Source organism: Andrena cerasifolii, chromosome 5, assembly GCF_050908995.1.
Source record: "Andrena cerasifolii isolate SP2316 chromosome 5, iyAndCera1_principal, whole genome shotgun sequence".
Classification (NCBI taxonomy): domain Eukaryota; kingdom Metazoa; phylum Arthropoda; class Insecta; order Hymenoptera; family Andrenidae; genus Andrena; species Andrena cerasifolii.
Window position 1 is genome coordinate 18,473,961 of NC_135122.1, and position 24,129 is coordinate 18,498,089.

The 24,129-nt window shown below is 42.0% G+C and overlaps 4 protein-coding genes and 1 long non-coding RNA gene across 17 annotated transcripts; 3 read left to right on the top strand and 2 right to left on the bottom strand.

Annotated features, from left to right (window-relative positions):
- Positions 1–3: 3 nt before the first annotated feature.
- Positions 4–4,544, bottom strand: Msra (methionine sulfoxide reductase A). Of its 4 annotated transcripts, XM_076812208.1 has the most exons (6): positions 3,310–3,442; positions 1,994–2,186; positions 1,445–1,611; positions 1,249–1,369; positions 1,051–1,187; positions 4–968 (listed from the first exon to the last, which is right to left on the bottom strand). In XM_076812208.1, exons 2-6 carry the CDS (start codon positions 2,063–2,065, stop codon positions 731–733), a joined length of 735 nt encoding a protein of 244 aa, XP_076668323.1. In that variant the 5' UTR covers positions 2,066–2,186; positions 3,310–3,442; the 3' UTR covers positions 4–730. The 4 variants fall into 4 exon arrangements, with proteins under 4 accessions (XP_076668323.1, XP_076668324.1, XP_076668326.1 ...); XM_076812209.1 differs by lacking the exons at positions 1,994–2,186; positions 3,310–3,442 and adding an exon at positions 4,446–4,544; XM_076812211.1 differs by lacking the exons at positions 1,994–2,186; positions 3,310–3,442 and adding an exon at positions 3,468–3,622.
- Positions 3,547–4,948, top strand: LOC143368950 (uncharacterized). Its single transcript, XR_013085313.1, has 2 exons — positions 3,547–3,671; positions 3,788–4,948. It is a non-coding gene; the product is annotated as an uncharacterized LOC143368950 (long non-coding RNA).
- On the bottom strand, positions 4,788–12,206 carry Mypt-75d (Myosin phosphatase targeting subunit 75D). 4 transcript variants are annotated; one of them, XM_076812195.1, is made up of 11 exons: positions 12,080–12,206; positions 11,220–11,330; positions 10,812–11,075; positions 10,421–10,723; positions 10,186–10,328; positions 9,965–10,090; positions 9,787–9,862; positions 9,484–9,701; positions 9,198–9,369; positions 5,000–5,119; positions 4,788–4,923 (listed from the first exon to the last, which is right to left on the bottom strand). In XM_076812195.1, the coding sequence occupies exons 2-10, from the start codon at positions 11,293–11,295 to the stop codon at positions 5,022–5,024; spliced, it is 1,476 nt and encodes a 491-aa protein (XP_076668310.1). In that variant the 5' UTR covers positions 11,296–11,330; positions 12,080–12,206; the 3' UTR covers positions 4,788–4,923; positions 5,000–5,021. The 4 variants fall into 4 exon arrangements, with proteins under 4 accessions (XP_076668310.1, XP_076668309.1, XP_076668308.1 ...); XM_076812194.1 differs by having other exon boundaries at positions 4,806–4,923; positions 5,026–5,119; XM_076812193.1 differs by lacking the exons at positions 4,788–4,923; positions 5,000–5,119 and adding an exon at positions 5,126–6,445.
- A 983-nt stretch (positions 12,207–13,189) lies between these two features.
- LOC143368948 (transmembrane protein 42) lies at positions 13,190–14,122 on the top strand. The gene is made up of 4 exons (XM_076812212.1): positions 13,190–13,343; positions 13,407–13,531; positions 13,627–13,773; positions 13,869–14,122. The coding sequence occupies exons 1-4, from the start codon at positions 13,202–13,204 to the stop codon at positions 14,007–14,009; spliced, it is 555 nt and encodes a 184-aa protein (XP_076668327.1). The 5' UTR covers positions 13,190–13,201; the 3' UTR covers positions 14,010–14,122.
- A 1,267-nt stretch (positions 14,123–15,389) lies between these two features.
- On the top strand, positions 15,390–23,848 carry LOC143368946 (dual specificity protein phosphatase 22). Of its 7 annotated transcripts, none has more exons than XM_076812206.1 (8): positions 15,390–16,167; positions 16,658–17,831; positions 18,626–18,742; positions 18,812–18,936; positions 19,006–19,177; positions 19,264–19,427; positions 19,602–19,799; positions 20,077–23,848. In XM_076812206.1, exons 2-8 carry the CDS (start codon positions 17,811–17,813, stop codon positions 20,315–20,317), a joined length of 1,038 nt encoding a protein of 345 aa, XP_076668321.1. In that variant the 5' UTR covers positions 15,390–16,167; positions 16,658–17,810; the 3' UTR covers positions 20,318–23,848. The 7 variants fall into 7 exon arrangements, with proteins under 7 accessions (XP_076668321.1, XP_076668322.1, XP_076668314.1 ...); XM_076812207.1 differs by having other exon boundaries at positions 19,264–19,442; positions 20,040–20,255; XM_076812199.1 differs by having other exon boundaries at positions 15,395–16,167; positions 19,264–19,442.
- The last annotated feature ends 281 nt before the right edge of the window (positions 23,849–24,129 follow it).

Here is a 24,129-nt window from a genome sequence, read left to right on the forward strand (position 1 = left end):
AAATTCTATAAACGGTTGATACATGTATTTCGAATCTTTGTATTGAAACCAGCTTAACACAAGTATATGTAGTATAAAATATGGTTACGAGGGCTACACGGATTTTAAACACTCAATTGCGTATGCATCTTAAAGTTATGTACATCTTTCCATACTCACGGCGGCCTATAATTACAGTAAATGAGGCCAGAACTATAATCATCACCCTACTCACGGCCAATGGGATCGTTCACAATAAATATCGGTTGAAAAAGAATTTGCATTATTCTAGATAACTAGAATAGCACAGAAGTGCTACATGGCTGTTGATTTCCGGTTAGAAAGATTACTGCAAAGAGACTTATTACGCATTTTTCACAGCCTATCTAGCACTCTTACTGCAAAGCTTCTCTAAAAAGAACCCGGTTTCTAAAAGTAAAATCTCCACGTTACTGAACGTAGAAACGAACAATCGCGTTGTGTACACACTATAATAAACGTCCCGTAGACGAAATTTACGCGCTATAGTACAAATTATGGAAAACGGGAGAAAGTACTACTATTGTATTTTCTAAAATCATGCTAAAGGCTTATTCGCGTTACTTAAATCATTTTCAACGCGCAATTTTTTTTCCTAAGACAGATACGCGGGATATCTGAATAGCGCAAACAAGCCTCACGTCAAAATCGGTCGCGTTCGTTACAGGTCTCGCCATGGAAGATACTCGACCATTTATACACTTAACATTGGCTAGCAATATAAACCATTCCCTTGGTTCTCGATTACATATTTCTGCAAATACTGAACAGCTTTTTCGCTCAAGCCAAGACTCGGCAAATCTTTCTCGAACTGTTCCAGCGTGCCAGCACCGGCTATGTAACCATTCAACTTCGCGGCTAACGGAGAATTTCGAAGGACTTCGTCGCTGATCAGTCCCGTAGCTTCCATTAACCATGGATGATTTCTAAGCCGATACTTTTGATGGTAGCTGTAAAGGAAAGAACGCAAATATCTTTTGTAAAAATAATCGACAACTTGTCACTTACAGATTTGTGACGCGCGATACTTACTTTTCAGCGGGGTAAAATCGTTCGAATTTTCTAATCTCGGTAAGGACCAGATCTGTACGTTTGCGTTGCTCCTGTTCACATGACTTCTCGGCTAGCAATTTCTGTTCTTCATCGTGATACAGAACCAACGACATGTACTGAAAATTTACGAAGATCAATATTTTCAAGATAGAATGAAAGGTGAACAAATCGATCTACCTGTCTCTTAATCTTCGTAGTAAGACCGTACTCGTGGTTCTGCCAAAACAGAGCGAGCAGTTGCGAGTACGATATCACGTCTGGATTGTACTCGATATCAACCACTTCCGTGTGATCGCCCCTACGATAAGAATAATGAACGAAATAATAAAGTAAAAGAACGACACACGCAGCTGAAATTAAAACGGAAATGTACATGTTTCTGTAGGTCGGCAACTCTTTTTGCCCACCGGCGTATCCCACGCAAGTCCTGATCACGCCCGGTAAAACGCCGAAAAGGCTGTCGCCTGCCCAGAAGCAGCCCATTCCAAACGTTGCGCGTTTCGCTTGGATCTTTTCGAGTTGTTCAGGCATCTTGTTCAACTAATGCGCATAAAAGAAGAAGAGAAAGAAATTGCATCGTCGTTTAATAAATCAGATAATCGTATTGATTCGAGAGGCACGAGTTGCCAACTGCCATCGCGGCATTACCTCGATCTGATCCGATAAATGCGCGCGAAACCTATTCAGTAACGGTCACGCTGAGATTATTAAGCGAGAAGCCGTCTTGCCCCGAAGGTAGATTCAATATTGATTTAGAAATTTCTCGTTTATCGAAGCGATCGAGATGAATGATAAAGATTAATGTAGCGTACGTTGTTATTCTTCTAAATAATACCTTCACCCAAAACACTAAAACCCAGCGGTCAGTTTGTAACGTTTGAAAACAAAGCATGTATTGTTGTTCGAAGCGAACTACGTTTACCTCTTTCACGCTCAAAACAAGGATAACGCACGAAACGACGCTAAGGATTTTGGCACCGACGGAATCTAACATAGTTCTTTCCTTTCGCACTCGTCTACCTCGTATTTAAATGATTACTGCGTTTAATGCCGTTTAGAAAATCCCGCACATTTTAGCACACCCGGTGTGTATTAGGTGGCAGGGTCCCATGAGCCTACAAAAAAAAAAGCACGACGAGATCTACAGGGTGAGCTATACAACTTGATCGCCGTGGTCGTTTCCGTTTTTTTTTTTTAACGGACTACTTGGTAGAAAAATGTCTTCCCTTATACACGCGCGTTCGGAGATATTTACAATTCAGATATTATAATGATCTCTCCTTTTCAAGCTTTCAATGTATCGTGGATCATTGGCAACGAAGATTTATAATAAACATTTTCTTTCTCTATTTTCGTCCGTCCTATAAAATACGTTTTCGTTGTCATAATTAATGCCACACTGAGACAAGAAGGTATGCGAAGAGAGACTTACTTATGTCGAAGGCTGTCAATCTTGCAAACTGTTTAAAATGCTGTTCGTTAACTTCGGTGTACTTGAATACAACGAATGCCTACCCATATATGTACTACTCTCGATTACGCTACACCTTTGTCTACCACGTGCCACCGTGAATCATTTTTAGCATTACTGGGACATCCTTGTAAATTTCATTGACTCGTAACGTAATACCGTTTACTCCTTCTCCTTCTCCTTCTCCTTCTCCTTCTCCTTCTCCTTCTCCTTACTTCGAGAGATGAAAGTCATACAAATGTTACGCTCGGGTGTACTTACGTACATCGAAATTATATCGGTAGAATTTTTTAAGAATATTACAAACAAATGTGTGTCTTTAATTATCTTATCGAGAGTGAACTTATAAAGTTGAAAACATTGCAGAAATTTTTATTTCATTTCCGAATCAAATTTTCAAACGCGCAGGGATTAATACAGATAGTTTGATTGGTAACGGAAGTGATCACGACGATCCAGTTCACTCGGTTTTCATGGACGAAAATGAAAGAAACCGATAACCATAAGAAAGGCAACGATTTGTATAATCCCAAGAGCGTGACGTGAATTACGGAGTAATTTAATTCGCTGAAATAATCACTCGCCTGACTATCGCAGACCTTTATTACGTCAGTCTTTATTTTAATTCGTTTTCTTGATTTCCTTGGCGGATAATTTTAACGACTAAACATAGCACACAACAGTTTTCAGTAATGGAGCTGAATAGTGACAAGACACGAACAAAGTACAGTAAATCGGATTTTAATCAGACTTAAATGGTTATTTACCTTAATTTATATTAAGAACGAATTTAAGGAAGGGATTGGAACGTTTTCTGACAAAGTTCACTTGAAGCTGAACAAAAGACACCACGATTGAAATTGAAGGTTCACAAGAAACTACCGCGTGCTTCGGACAGCTCTACTTTTTATGTACTCCGTCCCACCTCTTTCTTTCCTACTCCACAGTATCGGCCACCACTACTCCTCCTTTGCAAATCATTTGCGTCCTTTCATTCACGACACGTTTGAATCTTCGATTATAATTGCCGAATATATTGGTTTACTATCTCGATTTCACACCTTCCACCGTACCACTCGCGACTCATCGTTCAACAGTGGAAAACGTGCTTGTGACTTGTGACACGTCGGTATACCTAACGGTAAAACGTTGCGTGTGTATTGGTCGTGTTAGTGTATATCATACTACTAATCTCTTTTTTTGACATAATTCATCAGTGATCTATCAAAATTCTGACGTTCGAAGGTCATTCCGTTAAGGACACATTCCTTTGATGATATCCGTCAGTATTTTAAGTAAACAATCGTACAACCGATGTAGCCGATGTATCGAAGAGATACAGATATTAACCTCTCGGGTGAGGTGACTAACCATACGAATCGATGTCAAATATCATTGGATATGAACCACGTTCATTGGTAATTTAAACATAGTTCGATAAATCCTTTGTGTAAATTGCATCAGAAAATTGAAGCCACATGTGTCCGTTAAATAAGATAATTGCTGGACCGACTGATGTAACGTCTGTGCTCTGGACACTAAGCTCAGTTAGTTAGTGGGCTTCAGTGGGCTTGCTCACGTTTCAAAAAGTGCGGTACTATCGCGACATCCATCGTACACGGAGGTTACTATCGTATCCTCTATAATTAGTCTATTTCCTTTCTATTCGATGTATACGTTAATACCGTCACGTTGCACGCATATAATTCAGTAAATTCGTCAACTTTAACCGTAATATGATGATCATTGATAACTGTGTTGTTTCCCATTGAAAATGGCATGGCTAACCAGAGTCACGATAGGATACGATACTACTTACACGGTAAAAAATCGGTCTAAATCGAACACATGCTAGGTATTTAAGATATCTGCTATCGACGAGTGCATAGCAATGGTGACATACCGCGCTGTGATATCCGATCCCAACAGAACTTCTGCGTAGCAAAAGGGTTAAGTTGGGTATAATCATCCTCGATACGAATATACCCTAATTACAGGTGTTCTGAAAAAAGAACCGTTCATTCATTGGCTCGTAAAGCGATGGTAGTAAACATACATACATACATATATTGTATAAGCACACGATCAATTCTGTAGTTTCTCGGTTTTGTCATCGTAACTTCTGTTTCATGCGATATAACTCGTGTTTCAAAAGGGGTCGATTTGAGAGATTCTTAATCTACCGGATACTGATAAAATTGATTTATTTACTTTTTCCCCTCGTACTTTCTGTTCTGCTAGATCTTCCTTCGAAAATTTCACGATTCTTTTGACTACTGCGATCGTGTGATTATATTTTACGCCCAGCAATTATAAAAGCGCCAGATATTTTGAAGTTCATCTCTAAATTTAGAGTGTAGCGTCTGTCTGAAACGATAAATCTAAAATAAAGAATATTATTAAGGACGTTGTTTTATTTGATACCTCCTTAAAATGTATGTGTATTATTTAACTCGCAATCTAGGGAGGACGAGCACACTTACACTTCCAAAGAGACAAAGTAATACTTGAAATACATCGTAATAACTGGCGTGATGTCACATTTATTTTTTAAACATTCCGCCTTATGTACAAAACCTGAAATAAAGACATCATTTCGAAATTCAATGCTTTGATTTTGTTGATTTTGGTATTTGCGTGTTCTGAAAATCGGATCTGTATCATAAAAGATGAAAGGAGGGCAGTGTCTGCATTGATACAGTTCATTAATCTTTCGTGCACACGCGATACTCTATGAACAACGATAACATTTATCGAACGATGACAAAATTTGTATCTCACTACAATGCATAAGTACAAAGAAATGCATGACGAAGCTCTGCAGGATATGAAATCAAGATTGATTATTTAAGTACCATATAATTCGCGATGTATTTGAAGGAAAGAACATAGGGCATATGTTATCGCAGAATAACGGAATACATAGAAATGTACAAATAAAAATGTGGCCATAGAAACATGAGCATCTAAATTAATATAAAAAAATACGATTTATGACTAACGCTTTATAAAAAACGCGGGAAATACTCTATACGGTATCATACATATTGGTCACACAGGCGCGTTTTTTTTTTCTCACAATATACAATTCGGTAATTATTGTTCAAAATATACATTATTTTACGGAGTAATAAATAAAATTCTGTACAGATTCAAAACTTAACTTTGAATTTCAGTAAAATCAATTCTCACATTGCAGCTTGTTACTTAAATACTTGCTTAAGTACGATATTACTATGCATACTGAAGAATCTTAAACACGAATCTCGAGTTCCCGAGCGCATCACCTACTCAACATCCATACGATCTCCTCGAAATCGTACGATGAGCTGGCGAAGTTAATCAGCATTTAAGGGAATACAATACTTTGTGTAAGGGACTTGAGAACATTGAAAGTTATACTTAACATCAATATGTGCTAGCTCGCACCATGTTCGAATAAGAACTTTGTTCATTCTCTACGTGGATCATCCGCTTATCGAAAGACTACAACGATCGCAAAATTTACAATAGCAAAGGTACTAGAGTAAGAACACGGGAATGAAAGGAATGAAACGTAGCGGGAACGAAAATTTCTGTAGGTCGGAGAAAAGAGTTACATGACGATGCAACAACGCTTCTCGGAATGATTATCGCCAACGATGTCGCTGGTATTTCCGGTGAATCGCTGAAAATCTCCGCCGGCGTTGAGTTCGGAATTGGAGATGGGCGATACAGGGATACCATTACCATTGGCGTCTATCGAGCCAGTGGATATGTGCCGATTCTGTGCCCTCTGTTTCTTCAAATCCGATAACGATTTGACAAATACTACCGAGACGTGTATGTTGATCTTGCCATTGGTGTCACGATCCGGTGTGTAGATTGGCTGCTGATTACCGACCGATGGGTCGGACCCTGTCACTGCCGAGGCAAACATGTAAATCCAACGCTACTTTTCTTCCTCGAGGTTCTCGCGATATTTCCTCCCCTTTCCTCACATTCCATATCATCCTCACTCGTCATTCCACCTCGTGTAACCCTCCACCTAATCCCCCTTTCTTATACACTGAAATTGCACTTTAAAAGAAACCCGACTTGTCACCAACTAGCGGCCATGCGCTAAGCGTTACATGCTTCAGCGATAAGCGTGATAAACAATGCATAAGAGACCACCACGAACGTATTTCTATGCTCTACATATTTTATTCTAGATGAACAGCTTGTCTGCCACCCTTTTTACCTTTCACCAACGAGTTGTTGCAATTCGCTACTATGTTCCCAGGCTATTGGCTTGCAGAACGAACAACTGTTTCAACAACTCGTTTCTTTCTTCTTCTCTCACAATCAGAGAAGTCAATGAGCGTGAGTGTCGGATTGCAAAATAAATCTTCGCACATTTCAATTTAAACGCATTTGGTCACAAAGGAAGATTTAGTTTATAATCTTTTTATAAACATTTATATGCGATTACCCTTCGCATACAGGAAAATACACATGTTAAGCATGTACAATAGTTGAATTCTCTGGAACATTGAAGTCACTTACTTCTCATCTCCTTGAAGTACAAATTAATTATCATTTTCTGCTGTGTCGATGTCCAAACAACATATTTTTCATTATATCGGATTAATACCATTTCAAATCAATCATTTTTTACGGTGTTAGCTTTGATTTGCATAGAATTTAAAGTTATATTTATTAATGGGCGCCAGTAAATATTTCTAAACAATATAACGAAACTATGAATCAGCTATCAAACATTCGTATCACTTTCGTAATAATAATAAATCATATTTATTAATGTACAAGTTTACCTTTACGTACAAAAGCAGATGTTGTTTCATCTTTAAAGTTAAACAATATAATACTCTCTTCTCGAGATACATTATTTTCTACTTTTAACTTAATGAGAATGTAATTTTCAATGATATAAAAAAAATGCTGTATAAATATGATCGATTTGATGTGGAATTTATAGTAGAAGTCCATGAATCATTATAAGGTACTAATAATATGAAACGATCTGATGTCGTGACACAACTGACCTCGTAACGACGTTATCATTTAGCAATAAAACTAAAAGACAGGAAGACATATTGCGCGAGTACGCAGCTAACAATGAGTGAATACTGTTCGTCATCACCACCACAACCAGTATGTTAAATCTGTGATAAAGTTCTGTCTGTGATTGTTATTTCAGCAACATTTACCTTACTAACAAACAGGGAAACTCTAAATTCACGGGGGAGGGGTGGAGGAGAATTGAAAGTGTAACTTTTGAACGTTGCAATGAAGTGATAATAAACACGTTTGATAAAAAGAGCGATAATATAAAAGCACGATGATAACCAGAACTACATCCGAAAATAGTTCTCGGGTGTCTGCAGAAGGACAGACATTATAGTGTAAATTATGGAAGCTGGATATTTATTATTTTCACGATGTGTGGTATTTAGAAATTATGTAAACCAGACGAAACAAGGGATAGAACCTTTCCACAGATCTAATACATATATAAATGGCTGGTCGATATGTATAATACGCGTAATATGTACGTTCTATTTCGTTAACATTCTATTTTACGATATGTAGTAAGTATACATAAAAGTGCTCGTTGAATATTAGTTATGAATGCACTACAGTATAAGTCAAACTCTAGACAATCATTTAAATGACGAATTGAAAGTTGAAAGTTTCATTATCGAACGATGCTACAATTCTAATACTCTATTTAATTGAAAAAGTGATGTGGGGAAAGATATTCAAAGTGTATGGGAGCATTATCTGTATTCCGTTGATATACCCGGAAGATATTAATAAGTTACTTGTGCAATGTAAATGCGCGTTTATGTTTAGAACGCCCTAAATCGTACTCATGTCAGTAGAAAAACAATGTCCATTGGTACAGTCATTGGAATACCTTTCCGCATGTAACAGTCGATAAAGCTTTGCTAAATTCTAACACATGATTTGCAAAAAAGTACTAAGAAGAAAGCCAACAGAACTTAATCCCTACCACAAATAGTTGGACTCTAATGAAATAATCACCGTCCCCGTACCAGAACAATATCTTTGAATAGAAAAACACTGTGTACGCATACAACATATAGAGATAATTTAATATGTTATGAGCCATGACTTTGAAACATACTATAATACAGAAAGTTCGAAAACACTACGAACGCAGCGTTCAGAAGTACGTTTAAAGAAATAGAAAAGTGACATAGAAAACTGACCTCGCAATTATTCAGGAGCAATGACGCAGTGATAACAGAAAAGAAGAAAGGGCTGATAAATGTTCAGTCCTCAACGTTTAGTTTAATGATCTACGAGTAAAAACTCAAGTACCGGGTTTTCTATATTACTGTAACAGTGAACAATCTTAATTTCTGGCTGGTTGGTAACGTTTCCTTGAACTGAGATAGGCGGTTCCTCTACCAATTTGAAGCAGAAATGAATATTCAGTTTTGACAGAACACGCGCATGTTACATTGTAAGATTGCAATTATTGTGCAACGTTACCAAGGTCGAGTTATGCGTAACGAGCGCACAATGAAAATGGACACGACACGTTTACGTTTTCCTGCGTACGATCTTATGCACAAGACTACCATTTACCAGAGGATTCTACTCAACCACAACCGATGCGAGTGTAACATGTTTTGGAATATACCTGATTCTTTATCGACGTCTTCGTGAAGGAAAGATTCATTATCCTTTCCCTCTGGAGCTTTGCGCACTGCCGTTGGTGGGGTACTAGAATCTGTCTCGCTATTTGAATTTTCTCGCGCGCTAACGTCATTTTCTGATTGCGCTATATTCGCAGTCGAGCCGCCGACATACGTCTAAAATATGTTTCCTTTTCATTATTTTACTCTGATAATTCCTAGCACTATTTACATAATCCAGAAACGTTCGTCCTCCGTTGCCGGTAGGATAAAATACTGAAATTCTATTACCTGTTGTGCTTGTAATCTGAAACGAGCTTCTTCCTGAGCATCCTTTTTTGTGGTCAGAACCTTATCTCTGATTGATGTCCGTCTTACACTCTGAGTACGTGTATTTATACTTTGAGATCTGCGTACCCGTCTCCCTTGCGCTTCCCGTAATCGTTTACTTTCCTGCTCTGTCTTCAGTTCCACTATCCTTTCTCTTATCTCAGGATCCTCGCAGATATCTATAAAGTTGAATTTATTATTTTATTAGCATTAGTGCTGAACAGCAAGTTTCGGCAAAATCTCTTTTGTCAAAAGCATTTTTACCAGCTGGAGTCTCATCGTGTTTATTTTTGGGATTTAAATCAGCTCCATTTTGTACCAACAACTCAAGAACTTCTAGCTAAAGCGAAAGAACAAATTTAGAAGAAACTTTTCATTCGACCAACATCGTAAACGTGTGTGTGTGTGTGTGTGTGTGTGTGTGTGTGTGTATTGGTCTTACATGTCCCCAACACGCAGCAGCATGAACTGGTTGCCATTTGTCGTTATCTTCTACGTCGGTTGAAACATCTTGATCCAAAAGGAATTCGACTACCCTTAAGTATCCATTCGCAGCTGCAATGTGAAGCTACAATTCGAAAATGATAGGTCAACATCTTTCTGTCAGCGAGAAGGTATTATTTATCGTTTCAATGCCGGATGATTAATGAACTTTATATGTACCGGCGTAGCACCTTGGTGGTCTTTGTATTCCAGATCACCACCTATAGAAGCTTTATGCTGTAAATCTCTTAACATTTGTACTTCTATCGAGGCCCTAGTTTCATCTATTAATTCTTGAGTAACTCCTCGTCTTGCCATTTCCCCTGTGTTATACAGACAAATAAACAAATGAAGGAACGAGACCACCCTAATGGAAATCATACAACTCGATTGTGTACATCTTATAGATCTTTACCCTCGATGCAATCCAATGTCTTCTCGTCTTCGCAAATATCATAAGGCATATTACCATCGGCGTTAACAGCTAATAAATTGGCACCTCTAGCAATAAGATTTTTAACTAAATGCAAGTGGCCACACGTAGCAGCCGCGTGTAATGGTGTCCATTTCTCACTGTCCTCTGCGTTGACATTCGCTCCGAACTCGATTAATAGTTTCATCATTTCCTCATTATCGTCTATGCAGCACTGATGTAAAGCTGTCAGTCCATCTTCATTCGTCGAATCTGGATTTACTCCTTTCTTCAGGAGCCGTCTCACTGAAAGGTGTAACATTTACGAATATACAATAAGCTACACGGAATACTGTTGTGAGTAATCAATTTTATTGAATACACGTTATACCACCTTCGTCAATGTCATTTCTCGCTGCAGCTTCCAGAAGCATAACACTATCACTAAAATATATGTGACGCTTATTGCTCGTATGCCTAGTTTGATGTCGCAGCCATTCTTTTTCACGTTGACGCCATACTTTCAACTGTTGGAGTCTTCTGTGACGGGCCAAATGCAATCGTTCCTGCGTTGTTAGCCTCTCTACATGCACCATCTCTGCCACCAAATCGGAATGTTCCATGGCTATGTGCTTGTAATCCTTGCAGCTGTATTTACCTAGTCCAAAGATAAGCCGGCAGTTTATTTTACTCGTGCGGCATAGGATCGTGTCGCACCGCTATTTTTAATACATCGAAAAGAATGACAGTAACAGGGATATTATGTTAGTTAAGAAAGGTGTACGAACATTAACCAATTTACCTTTACACTTACAAAGCCAAGAATGTATTCCAAGGTATCTTAAAATTTTCTGATAAACACTAGACATCATTTTCATATAATACCAACTTTTGCACTTTCAGACTCAAAGACCTGTGTGAAATTGGCAACTTGTTCATACTTTCAGACAAAACCTTGTCGCACTTATCGAATACTTAAGTAAATAAATGCTTGGTATTTACAGAAATGTTCTTAAACACTGGTATCAGACCATCATACGACAAGTACCGATAAGTTCATATACATTTATAACGATTCTATTATAAAAGAGCTAATTCATGGAAATTCTTTCTCCAAAAGCATCGCTGTACGTTAAAAAATGAATGTAAAACAATAAATCCAAGATGAAAGCGAGTTACATAATTAATACACAATTGATAATATAAAGAAACGTCTATTGCACAACTTTATCTGCAATTAATTTATCACAAAACAGTCACGCATAATTTCCATGGGCAATCCGATGTAACTTTTCTACGATACATTGCACAATTACAAAAAAAACTGGATGATAACATATGCAAGCATATGTATGAAAGAACATTTTGCGCTTGTTCCTTGCTTTTCGCCTCTTATCTGTCGCGTAAGGAAGAAAAACAGCATGAATATAATCCTCGCATAAAAGAGGAGAGTAATAGACGAGATAAGGGGATAAAAAAGATGGGAAGGAAGACGAAAGAGGAGTAACAGTGCATAGAATATCGATGGGGAAGGAATTAGAAGCGGAAGCACGGATATGTTCACCACTCGGCTACACTCGGCGGTCGTATGTCGAGAGTCAACGCTAGTGAAAGAAATCTGTTCTAGGACTGGCGGGTGTCAAGCCGCGATATGCTACTCACATCGGCAAGGGATTTGCTCGTTTCTTCACTTATTCGTTCTCGATCCAATCGAATGCGGAAGTTTGCTCGTTCGTTCTTTCATTCGTACGATTTTTATCTCTTTTTTCGTTGGCTAGGTAAACAGCCGAGAGGAGTGCAGGAAATTTAGCCGTGCCGAGGCTGACGCGAGCGTAGTCGGGACTCGCGGGCGCACGACGTAGCGGGAGAGAAAGTCACCGTGTTGATCGACGAAATCGCAACATAATTCGCAAGGTTTCTCCGACGCAACGATGCAACTGAATGATATTCGATGAAACGGACCGAGTGCTACCTCTCGGCTTCGGTCTCATGGCAATCACGTCGCTTCTGGTCTCGTCGCGGCGCCGTGCACGCGAGGAAACGCGTACCTGTCAGTCGCCATTTTTAAACTACCTGTAGAAAATCATTCGCGCGTTGCCCTTCACCGCGCGCTAACGTCGTCTTTTTTCAAATTACTCTTGTGCTCGACCTGTCTCCAGGCGCGCGCTGTCGCCCGCGCCGCGCCGCGCCGCGCACGGATTTCATCTCGCGTAGAATGGTCGATTGTGTGCTTTACACGTACTTATGCATAGTGTTTTAGCTCCGTAAAACTTACTGCTCACCGTGCTCTCGGAAGTCCAGATACCACTGCCGTTTTATGTTACTGTTATCTTAACTTGCTTTCGGAGGTATAGTCACGCTGAATTTATTTGACCACGGAATCTTTAAATCCAACTTATCGCGGTAGTTCACCAACACATTTACGTACCCCCCGTCACGACACCTATAGCAACCTATAGTTTCACACGACTTGAGACAGTTCCTTATATGCGTCATGAATATCCAGTTTATCTAGTGGCGTTCCAATGAAACTTATAAAAATAATTATCAAATTATAAGAAAGAATTGACTTTTCTTTCAAAGAATTATGTTTCCATCATTTCATTTCTACTCTGTACATAATTTTCTAAATGGGCATTGCAGTAGAAACAGACTGCCTTCGAGCCTGTTCCGATCATCATACGATATTAATTTATTTCGCGATTAAAATTGTATATAAAATGAATAGTAAGAATATCGTTCCACTTTCGAATGATTATTTCAACGCTCCCGCCATAAAAGCAGATGGTGCTATTACGAATAAGATACACACCAGTAAGTACATATACCTCGTTCGTGATAGTGGCAGAGCCTCGGTTCCACATCGGTAAAGTCGAAAGTGACACGAGGCTAAAAACAAAAATTATCGTTGCTTCACGTGCGTTAAGTAAGTAACAGTGCGTAGTGATGAAGCGTGAGTTATTAACGGATCCTCCCCTGTTGTCATCAGGAGAAACTGATCCGTCGTTTTCCTCGGCAGAAGGAAAAGTTCAACTAGCAGTCGTCGCTGGACTTTTCGCAACTATTGGAAGTTTGTTGGGTAAATTAGCTGGAGGCGTGGAATTAGATTCCGTGGTAAGTAACGCGATTTTCGTATGGCCAATTATTCTTCGCACTGCAGTTTTCTAGCGATACTTTAACGAAGCACTATTTGCTCGTTGATGCATAAGGTCGCGTTGCTGCTGAAAGGAGTACTTTTGATACTGATGGTAACAAGCAACACCGTGGGCTGCACGTTTTTCGTGAAAGCACTCAACGCCAGTGGATCTTCCTTACCCTGTACTATTGCCAGCGCCGCCACTAGTTATGTTTGCTCGGTAATCTGCATTTCTGTCGGCAAATAAAAAAGAATAGCGCGAGAAATCGCGAACGTACTTAGGCATATGCAGCCGTGTTTTTTCTTTGATTCAAGGCTCTGGCGGGTTTCTTGATTTTCGGCGAGTCAACGTCAGTCGTTTGGTGGTGCGGTATATCTCTCGTTATTTTGGGCTTGTTGTTCATCTGTCGCGCACCGAAAACAGGCGAGTCTGCGGAGAAATCGAAGAAACAATAATTCAAACAAAACTCTACATTCTGCTGATTCACCTTGCTGTTCTCTATACGTTTGAATTTGTAACGGTTTGGTATCCACTGTAACGTACACCGAACTGAATAAATAAATAAATAAATAAATAAATGAAATGGATCACTCAGAGTTTCTTTAGAAAAACTTGCAGACCTCCTTTCTTCTTACTTTCGTTTTATATTAATTAGTTTTCCAAGTTAAAATGCGTTCTCTCGTGGATCACTCAAGTACTGTTTCAAGGAAATTGAGTGCGACTTACTAATTGATGTTTTTGAAATTACGACCGTGTACTTACGCCCGATTGTTAGGAATGTTAACTAGAATAAAGTTTCATTTACGAATTAATTAACTACGCGCTATCCAGTTGATTTATCGCGGCAGTTGGTAGTAATGTGTGAATTTACGCAATTCGGAGCTCGCGAAGAATAGTAAAGGCGCCGTCTTCTTTGTTCCTTACTCCTCTGTTCCTCCTGGAAGAAAATAATGAGAAATGCGAAAAGAACGACAGAGAGACCTGGCTGGGGAAAAGATCTCGAGTGGCACTCGTTTTAGAGAGAAAAGTGGATCTCCGCACTTGTGATACTACTGGGTAAGAGACACGAGAGAAAAAGAAGAATGGAAGATCCTTCCGCCCTATTTCCTCTGTTTCCTCTACACACGGGTCTATACAAATACTTGCTTTACTTTGCTGAAGCGAGACTATATAATGTCCCCCGCAATACACGTTATGTATGCCCTTCTCGCTGAACGCTATGTAGTACACATCACTTAGCCGTTAACCAGGTCTTGATGACCGTTTAAAATATTTAACCAGAAAATTGTTAAAAAAAATATTCAAGGTTTAACGTACACTCTTTTTGAGCGTGCCTCTAAATTATAGATAAGCAGCGTTTATGTTAACGTATAGGTTAGTAAGGAGAAAATTGACTAGTCCAGGGTTACTAGCACTTTACATTACACGTAGCGTAGCCCGGTTAAAGATGTACGTGTACAAAGCTGTCCGCTGCCGTAAGTTTCAGTCGACCAGGTTTTCCGTTTGTGGGGCAGGGTCGTGGTTCATAGGTGCATCATGCAGCCGGGAAAGAGGGTAGTGGAGGAGAAGCGAGCGCGAAAGAAGAGCAAGAGGACGGCTTTATCGAGCGGCGGCTGCGCCACAGCGCTCCACGCTTGTTGTCTACCGGCTGCCAGTCATACTCCACTGTCGAGGGTACAGTAGTCTTCCTCTTTTGTTCATGTCCTCTCTTATTATTGCCAATCCATATCTTTTTCTCTTTTAATCTCAGCGAACCACTCATTTAAACGCTCGACATCGAACGATAAAGCTTCGAGTCAGTGATGGATCTCGAAGTACTCACAGAATCATTTAAGTGCATCGTACATAGATTCCATATCTCGATGAATTTACACACAGCACTGGACTCATTGATCGTCCCATTTGATTTTAAATCGAGTTCGAAGACAGACCGACGGCCAGTCCTAGTGACCGACTGCCCGAGCTTGCCCGCTGCAATCATTGATCACCCGGCGTTCCTATATCGGAACATTAGCAAAACTGGTCGCCCACTGTCAGCTGATCGTAAACGGTCTCCCCGAGACGACTCCTTTCGGCGATTCCCGCATGCCGTGGGAACCGTTCGTTATTCCAACGAGAGTCTACTGTCCCGTGTCCCGTGCATGCTTCGCTCACTCCCACCACGCTCTCGCCGCGACCCCCCTCCCGTGCTTTCTCATACCCCTACTCGGCGGCAAGTGCCCCTAGATTCTGGCAACGCTTCTTGCTACTGAGACAACGGGACAGTTTTCATACGGCGCACCCTCCTAAACGCGGCTCGCGTATCTGCCCCGCACGATCGCTCCCCTCTTCGTTGCGTGTGCGTGCCGAACGTGTTAATCAGAGAAGGTGCCTTTACTGTGAAAGTGTCGACAGGTAGTGTTTCCATGGCTCTCCCTCCGTCAATCGGCCGCCCTGCTGGGAATCATTGCACCTTCGCTAACACGTCTCGCGTCTCACCTGATTTGTCGGTCCCGTCTAATTCCCGGCGGTCACGGCGAATCCTCGACTCGATGATAAATCGCGCGAGCTATATAGAGATCAATTAGAAACGGGACCATAACCTGGTAGATTTTCACAAACGGTTGCACGAAGGTAAATAATACTGGGGAGGATTCCAATTGATTTTGGTCCTCGTTAGTCGTACGCGGTACTATCGGGACGTTGAAATTATCTGATTTTCAAGCGAATTGTTGCTCGCAATTTCACCTTTCCATAATCGAAATCGACATTTAAGTCGCGCGAACACTTTTCTGCAGCTTTTATACAGAAAAGTATTATTTAGCGTATTTCTTTTCCAGCGTAACACGTAATCATAAGCGACCTTGTATTTTATTCGATAGTCTACACGAATTGTGTCGATATGATCGCGATCATGAATTTTACATGACAGAGACGTTGTAATTGCTGGCGCTGTGGAAAAAAAAATGATATTACGTCCACTCGACTTAATGCTGATTTCCATTCCCTTTCTCGGAAACGTGGCCCGCGTTGAATATTCGCAGAAAGATCGCGTTGTTATAGCTCTGTACTGCTCCTCGAGCCTTCACTGAATTATTATCCCTTCGAATTTGAGTTTTGGCAGGATCAGCACACGCAAGACTAGCTTCGATTTTCCGTCTGGCGATGGTCCAACTAATACGGTAAAACCAAAGACGCGAAAAGTTTTTAATTTATCGCCGTAGGGAAAATAACGATTGCACCCCTCGGCCGCATTTCATTCCGCCTCGTGCATTTAAAATTGTCGGGAGAGACCGACGAGGGAACAATACAAGCCCGTTCCATACGGTTGAATGGAACGATAACACTCTGTATATTCCTTAATTCCCGGCTAGAATAATGCCTCGATCGTTCCACGCTGTAATAAGTTTCATTCTTCTCCGTTCCGTTTATTTCTTTCGCGGAATTCTCCGTACGTACATAATAATAACCAGGAAACCGATTCAATGAAAGACAAAGCGAACAATACGATCCCGCTTGACAAATAAACGAAAATCTCCGCGATATCACAACGGTCTGAAATGCACGCTCGAGTCGTTTATAACACGGCGTTGCGAACGTTAAAAAAAGACGCGTGGAAAGGAAACATGCTGTGACACATTTGAAGAGGGTTTCGTGACAATCTGTTTAATCTCCGGGTCGCGAATAAAATTTATGGCCGCAAGCGATTTATATCTTTCGCCTGTATTTTCATAAATAGCGGACAAACAGGGCTAGAAACACAGCCAGCCCTTTCCTTCGTCGACAGGGCACTGTTTTAATAGCTTCTCATAATTACCCAAGTGTATTCGAGTCTGGACGAGTTTGAGTGGACAGGGACGTTGGAAGTGGTAGAAGAAACGGTCGAGCAACTGCCAGCGCGTATCAAGTGGGCATCAGTGTTATCGCAAGAGGAAGAGAAACTTGGAATCGCGCTAATCGGTTATACGTTGGTAAGGAGAGTATCGGAGGAAAGATGCCGACGGGAAGACGGTGCATCACGGGAACCATGCCCGACGGCGCGATTAAGTGAATCGGAGCTGGTGAAAGCTCGAGGAATCCATCTTTAACGATGATCCTGAAGGAGGGATGCGAAGGCGGGAACGAAGGGAACTGTTGTCCGACGTTACGATCACCGGGGACCGAGCTCAAGAGACAGAGTATGACGAGCGATTTAAACCGATAGGCCTTTATCGCGAATCTACGATTCTTCTCTAGCCTGGAGGAAACTGCGCTGTTTTTGCAGCTAAATCGGCACCATGGGGAATGGTATGAACAAGGTAAGAGGCAAGCCTACGGACGACTGATCTTTCTATCGAGACCGCTTGTGACACGCGACAGTAATTTCGTGAAGCGTAATTATCTTTAGTTCCGCGGGCAGAACGTGCGCTTGATTAACCGGGTATTTTTTATCTGGTGTTACAAATAATATGCTAATGTTTTCTTTCATTACGATACCGTGCCACAGCCGCGCTAAATTTACTTGTCCTAAATACTGGGATTCGAGGTTTCGGTAGTTCCACTAGGTCCGGCCGATTTATATTTAAGCCGCCGGGTAAAACATAAATGTCGCGGGGCGACTTCGCGGGCTTGTTGGCCCATTTGTCGATGATTTAATATCCATTGTCGAGATCTTAATCGATGCTCCCGACGAAGAGTTAAGAGCTTCACCTTTGTTCCCCCGCGCTCGACTAAAGACACCACGCTTAAGAATGCAGCGCATCGATTGAGCGATTACCGCGAGTTCGCGGCGCGGTCTACTCGCTCGAGTGATCATCTACGACGATGAATGATTAACGTGTGAAGCGCCTGCATCAAAAAGCAACTTTATCGATCACTTTTTTTTCCTCTCGCCTCCTCCACGCTATCCAGACGGTCCGCGTATCTCGAGCACCCACTAGACACCACTTCTATCAACCGGTTGCGAGACATTAATTATCAATATGCCGTGCATTTAAGCGTGGCTCGTTGCGAGGCCAGAAGTAGGACTCTAATCGAGCTGAATAGAATAGCTATTATCTCGCCACACTCCCCTGCTACGATTTTTATTATACATGCGTGATATGTCTGGTAGGTACTACCCGGGCTATACATCGGCAATTATCGCGACAGCAAGGACGCCAATCAGTTGCAGCAATTCGAAATCACTCACATTCTGGCGATCCACGACACCGCCCGTCAATTGCATTCCGTAAGCACGCGGTACCTACCGCCTTATCCTCCGAAAGAGGGGCACATATACTCAACCGATTGTTTGCAGGACAAACACTATCTCTGTATATTGGCGTCGGACAGCCCAGATCAAAATTTATCGCAGTACTTCTCCCTGTGCAACGATTTCATTCACGCTGCCCGCCTGCGAGGTGGAAACGTACTGATACACTGGTAGGTATGCGTAGAATACAGTCCACGTCCCTTAACGCATCGACTCGACCATCTGATATTCGGTTGCAGCTTAGCCGGCATGTCGAGAAGCGTGACAGTGGCGGTGGCCTATATTATGAGCACCACCAATCTTTCGTGGAAAGAGGCACTCAAAGTGGTCAGAGTGGGCCGTTCCATTGCCAACCCAAACGTCGGCTTTCAGCAACAGCTTAAAGATTTCGAGTCCAGCCGGCTGCACGAGGTACGACTCGGGTGTATTTGGCATCCATAGAAATCAGGTTTCCAATGGGGAATCCAACTGAGAGGTGTTTCGTTTTATCGATGCAGGAACGCCGCAGGTTGAAGGAGCGATTTCCAAGCTTGGCACTGGCGGAGTCCGACGCGGAGATCTGCCGTGCCACTTTAAGGAATTACGAAACCATGGCGTTGGCACGCGAGGTCTGCGAAGGGAAATGCGCCATGGGCCGCAATTGCCCTACCGGCCTCTGTAGGCAAGTGTCCAAAAGGTTTGTCAGCTTCTTGTACACCTCTTACTGAACCCGTATACTTTCTAGATGTAAGTGGCAGAGTTCATCTTGGCTGCCCGTTCGTCTCTGTCCGCAGGACCGACAACGTGGAGTTTTAAAGCTGGAATCATTCGTTACGTTCGATATTCTTCTGTGCAGGAGTCCGAGGAGGAAAGGGTCCACGAGTAGCACTAGCAGCTTAACCACCGGGAGAACACCGCCACAATCACCCAGAATGCTTCCGTCTGCACCGCCATCACCAGCCATGCACAGATCATCCAGCGTGCTATCAACAGCGAGACCAAGAAGCGGTCCCGCTGGCTTGCACTATTACACTGGATCAGCACCGCCTTCCAGGTGAGATCCAGATTGGTCCCTTCCCCCAAAGTGTCTCTGTCCCGTAGAAAGAAGCACCTCTCTTCTATATGGTCCTTATTCGGGCAAGAAAAAATGAAAAAGTCACGAGAACTCTTCTCTAACTAACGGAACCGAGACGGTACACCTCGAGGTTGCGTGCGAAATATTACGACAGAGATAATAAGAACTAGGCAGGAACTGCCACAATAACTCGAGCTTCTTTCCACGTCCATTTCGTAGCAGCGGCTCACCAATCTTTTCAACCTCACGTTTCCAGGGCAGTGTCGAGGGTGGACCTCTCTGGCGCAGTGGCCTGCAGTAGTAGCAGCACAAATTTAGCCACGATGGGCAGATCGGGCATTTCTAGTAGCAACTGGCGGTTAACAGCTGGATCAGCGCCGACCACGCCGAGACCGACGCCCCCGGTCTCTCCGCAGCGTTGGTCGAGGCGTGCCTCCAACCGACAGACGTCCCAATTACAAGTCTCCCCCGAAGCTCCCTCGTCCACGGCCACGTAGCACCGACGGCACTTCGGTTCGTTCTCGGCTCTGCCCGAGTAAGCCTGCGAAAGCGAATCGCGTCGCCTATGGACAGCGAATGCCTGACAACGAGTAAGCCAATTACCCGCGACACGATAACCTTGCTACCGCGGCTGCGGCTTGCCTACCGGGGAGCAATAAAGAAGCAAGTTGTGCTTAAGCATCCGGAGCCGCGAGCTTTATATCGAGTGGATTGCTTGGGCTCGATCGATGAATCGTGATACCGCCCAAGTCGAGTCCGTGTGATTATCAGAAGGCAGCCGAGGACGTGTTCTTTCTTACAGATTGGCAAGCTTTCTCGAAAAGATGAGAAATCTCTCCTAACGAGGGGCATCGAACTTTCTGTCTTCGTCGGTTAGATAGAGGAGATTGGAGAGGAGGAGGGAGGAATTGGGGCTAATGAAATGCTCACGCAGCTGCTTACCTATCAATCGAAGATTGTATAGTGAAGAGCGAGAGATCGACTAAATAGCACACGAGACACCGCACAACATGTTCCCTCTTTACCCGAACTGAAGGGGAATAGGAACGGCAATCGCGTAAATCGTTGCTTCGCGCAGACAAGGGGGTTGTATCCCAGAAACTCGCACCGATATGAACGCTAAGCAAAGTACAATATGATTTCGAACGTGCGTATAGCAATCACCGACAATCTTCGCGTACGATTGTATTACCCGGGCGCAATCGTACCTCTTCGTGATACATAACGAGCAAACTCGTTAGCATTTCCCTTTCTTTTCTAACGCTCGTAATGAAAGTTCTTCGCGACGAAACTACGAAGGATAACGATTAAAAGCTGAACCGAGCTGTATGTCCGAGCGGATCTCTCCGCTCGCGCTTACTCGTAGCGATACTCAAGTTACTTTTCCCGAAATACCCAAGGAACTGTAGGAATTCGCTGTATAGAGTCTCGTGTTCCTCCGCGTGAGCGATTCACTCATCAGCAGAGCACACCGATTATCACGTTTGTACGAGCATCGACGTTTCGCCGTTAATCCGTTATGCACCCATCGCGTTTTGCACCACTGCTGGCGAGTGCCGACTACTGCTTGCACCCTAATACTTTCTCCATCAAGTCGGAGCTTAATCAGAACGTTTCAATTGTGTTCAGAATTTCTAGACGAAACGAAGGGCAATCGTAGCCAGCTTTCTTGGGAAAGCAATGGGGATAAGTATCGCTGACAATGTGATTCCGCGGGAATCGAGCGGCGGAAGGTCTGAAAGTCTGAAAAGCATTCTCAACCATTCGATGGGATTACGAGAGTGAGGCGAGAAGAACGCGAGTCGTTGTTCCTCGAGATCGTTATTGAGTTTGTTCTCGCAACCGTCCATTGCAATTGTTGGATTTGTAGCGAAACCACGCTGTTTAGCGCAAGTTGTTAATCCAAAAAAGCATATATACACATACACACACGAGCATATACGTATATGTATATTCGAAACGTGTGTCGATCTGATAAAAGCATTTTACGCGCGAGGGGTGTCGCTGGTCTGAATGCAGTGTAGTTTTTTAAATGGACACATATACCCGGAAGAAATTCATTTGGCCCATTTAGGGGAGGATTGCGCCCCGTTGGGCCGAAGAATAGGTGTGAATTCTTTGTGAATTTTTGGTACAAAAGCGGAAAGAAAAATTCATTTCAGGTTTGACAGGCTGTTTTATTGTATCTTGAACTACTTGTTCTTCTGAATTTTTCTGTGACAATGAACAAAAAAAAACATGGCAGATACAGAGAGAGAGAGCGTTGAAAAATACTGTCACGGGTTATCTGAAACACTTATCTTAATCTATATGAATGTGGCTATCTGCGGTAGTAGATTTATTGCCGTATTTGTTAACATTCCTTTTTTATTTAAACAAGTTTTCCCGATTTTCAGGCAAAACCTTTCTCACGCTCGAATCAGGGCGCTTCATCTTCTTCCCTTCCTTTTCCTTTTTGTGTTTCGGTTAACCCTTACAGAACTTTTCGTCAACGCCAGGGCCACCCGATTATTTTTCATGTTTTTGTTTTTTTCTTTTTTTTTTTCATTGTCACACAAAAATTCAGAACAATAAAACAGCCTGCCAAACTTCAAATTAATTTGTCGAACCGTTTTTGTACAAAAAATTCATAAAGAATTACCTATTTTTCGACCCAACAAGGCACAATCCTCCCTTAAGGCTACCGAGAAGCTACCCCCGTTTTACCAATTCACTGTAATTACTATCAAACGCATTACGACGTACAATTAAAAAATGCGCCCAGTTCAACGGCCCCCGTGCGCGCATGAAACGCGTTTGTTATCGACCACCTCTGTATGCATACGCACTTGGTAGGCATACGTTGTTACAAATGGGATTTCAGAAAATTTTATAACTTGTTGGCAATGTTGGTGGTTATTATGCAACTACGTTGTACATTACGTAGACAAGTTGTTACACAATTCTTGAAGCGAGAGGCCACGAGGGGGTTGTTGACGCGAGCGGATCTCGGCCGACATCGTCCCTCCCCGTTATCAACGCGTGTTTCTCTCGGTCCGCATGATAGAATCGTGATTTATTTTTTCTAGAGTCATTCGATTTATCATAGCGTAAGGGGAAGGAATCAATTAGATTGTAGCGACCACGGAAGCCGCGCTGCTGGAGGGGCGCAAGGTGATCAGGTGTGGTATACAGTTTACTGTATAGTGGTGGTTTAGCTTCAACGTGATATTGTTGAAGTCATTTTCCCAATGCGAACTGTATCCTCGCGAGGCCTGATCGTTAGTCCGACGGGGCCGGTGAAATTAATTAATCACCCCGACTGCTTCGTTTACGTATGTATCTTTCTATTTCTATTGTTACAAGTCAGCGGACTTGAGTGTTGATCCAGCAATAACGATCCCGCGATCAAGATTAGTTTCGTCGGCACTGGTCGGAGGAGTTATCGTTTTGATCAGCTCGAGAGAATACAGCGAATGTTAAAAATTCATAAAATATTTTTTATAAACTCATTGTTTTCAACGTTTCGCTCGATACCTACATATCGCTGTTATATTAATTAAATATATATTTACATATACACCGGCATAAATACATATACATACACACGTCACGCACACGACCATTTAACGTACGAGGAAGTAAATTTGTAGAAAGACAGGTTCTTTACGAGCCATAAGTAACTGTATTTTTTGTTCCTTCATGGTAGAGTTTCGCATTGAACGTTGTAAGAGCTTTAATTTAAAAGAAACAATTGAGAACTTGGCAATACGTTGGAAAGGCGTTTCCTGTCTTCTATTGGACGCTTCAGCTACGTGACTTTATGTTGCTCGCGAAAAATAAAGTACGTAGAAAGGAGAAAGGGAAGAAGAAAAACGTTTTTCAAGCAACCAAGCAGTGATTCACTTTACGCTTAATAGGGTAACTTTCGAAATCAATTTAAGTCGCTGACCTTTTCACGAGACGGAAATGTACAAAAACAATTCAGAAAGTCTATATCGTTCGGTTCTTTTCTATAGAACACTGAACACGGGATCAAACAAAAGAAACACACACACACACAATACGTGAAAGATTGGATAGTACTTAAATTCCACAACAAACAAAAACTTTTGGAACAGGCACGATGCGCTGTTCCATAATTGTTCCATAAAATTCGGATTAACAAGATTCTTGGAATATTCTAAGGCGACTTTGTGCGAGATTCAAAAGTTATCTTTCCCAGTTCTTTCTGATCGCGTATGGGCTTGTTTGGAAATTAAACCATACACTAATGTTTTCACAAGATACGTAACGTCTAACGTTTTATACTTTCTACGGAACTACATGT

Excerpts from the sequence above, each read along its gene's own strand:
- LOC143368946 (XM_076812199.1), top strand. The coding sequence starts at position 17,811 with ATGGGGAATGGTATGAACAAG. Across the intron at positions 18,743-18,811 it reads CCGCCCGTCAATTGCATTCC|GACAAACACTATCTCTGTAT; the intron begins GTAAGCACGCGG and ends GATTGTTTGCAG. Across the intron at positions 19,178-19,263 it reads AGTCCAGCCGGCTGCACGAG|GAACGCCGCAGGTTGAAGGA; the intron begins GTACGACTCGGG and ends TTATCGATGCAG.
- LOC143368948 (XM_076812212.1), top strand. The coding sequence starts at position 13,202 with ATGGTGCTATTACGAATAAGATACACACCAGTAAGTACATATACCTCG. Across the intron at positions 13,344-13,406 it reads CGTTGCTTCACGTGCGTTAA|GAGAAACTGATCCGTCGTTT; the intron begins GTAAGTAACAGT and ends TGTTGTCATCAG. Across the intron at positions 13,774-13,868 it reads CCACTAGTTATGTTTGCTCG|GCTCTGGCGGGTTTCTTGAT; the intron begins GTAATCTGCATT and ends CTTTGATTCAAG.
- Mypt-75d (XM_076812193.1), bottom strand. The coding sequence starts at position 11,295 with ATGAAAATGATGTCTAGTGTTTATCAGAAAATTTTAAGATACCTTGGA. Across the intron at positions 9,702-9,786 it reads ACACGATGAGACTCCAGCTG|ATATCTGCGAGGATCCTGAG; the intron begins GTAAAAATGCTT and ends TCAACTTTATAG. Across the intron at positions 9,370-9,483 it reads TCAGATTACAAGCACAACAG|ACGTATGTCGGCGGCTCGAC; the intron begins GTAATAGAATTT and ends AACATATTTTAG.
- Msra (XM_076812208.1), bottom strand. The coding sequence starts at position 2,065 with ATGTTAGATTCCGTCGGTGCCAAAATCCTTAGCGTCGTTTCGTGCGTT. Across the intron at positions 1,612-1,993 it reads TTGTTTTGAGCGTGAAAGAG|TTGAACAAGATGCCTGAACA; the intron begins GTAAACGTAGTT and ends TATGCGCATTAG. Across the intron at positions 1,188-1,248 it reads CTACGAAGATTAAGAGACAG|TACATGTCGTTGGTTCTGTA; the intron begins GTAGATCGATTT and ends GTAAATTTTCAG.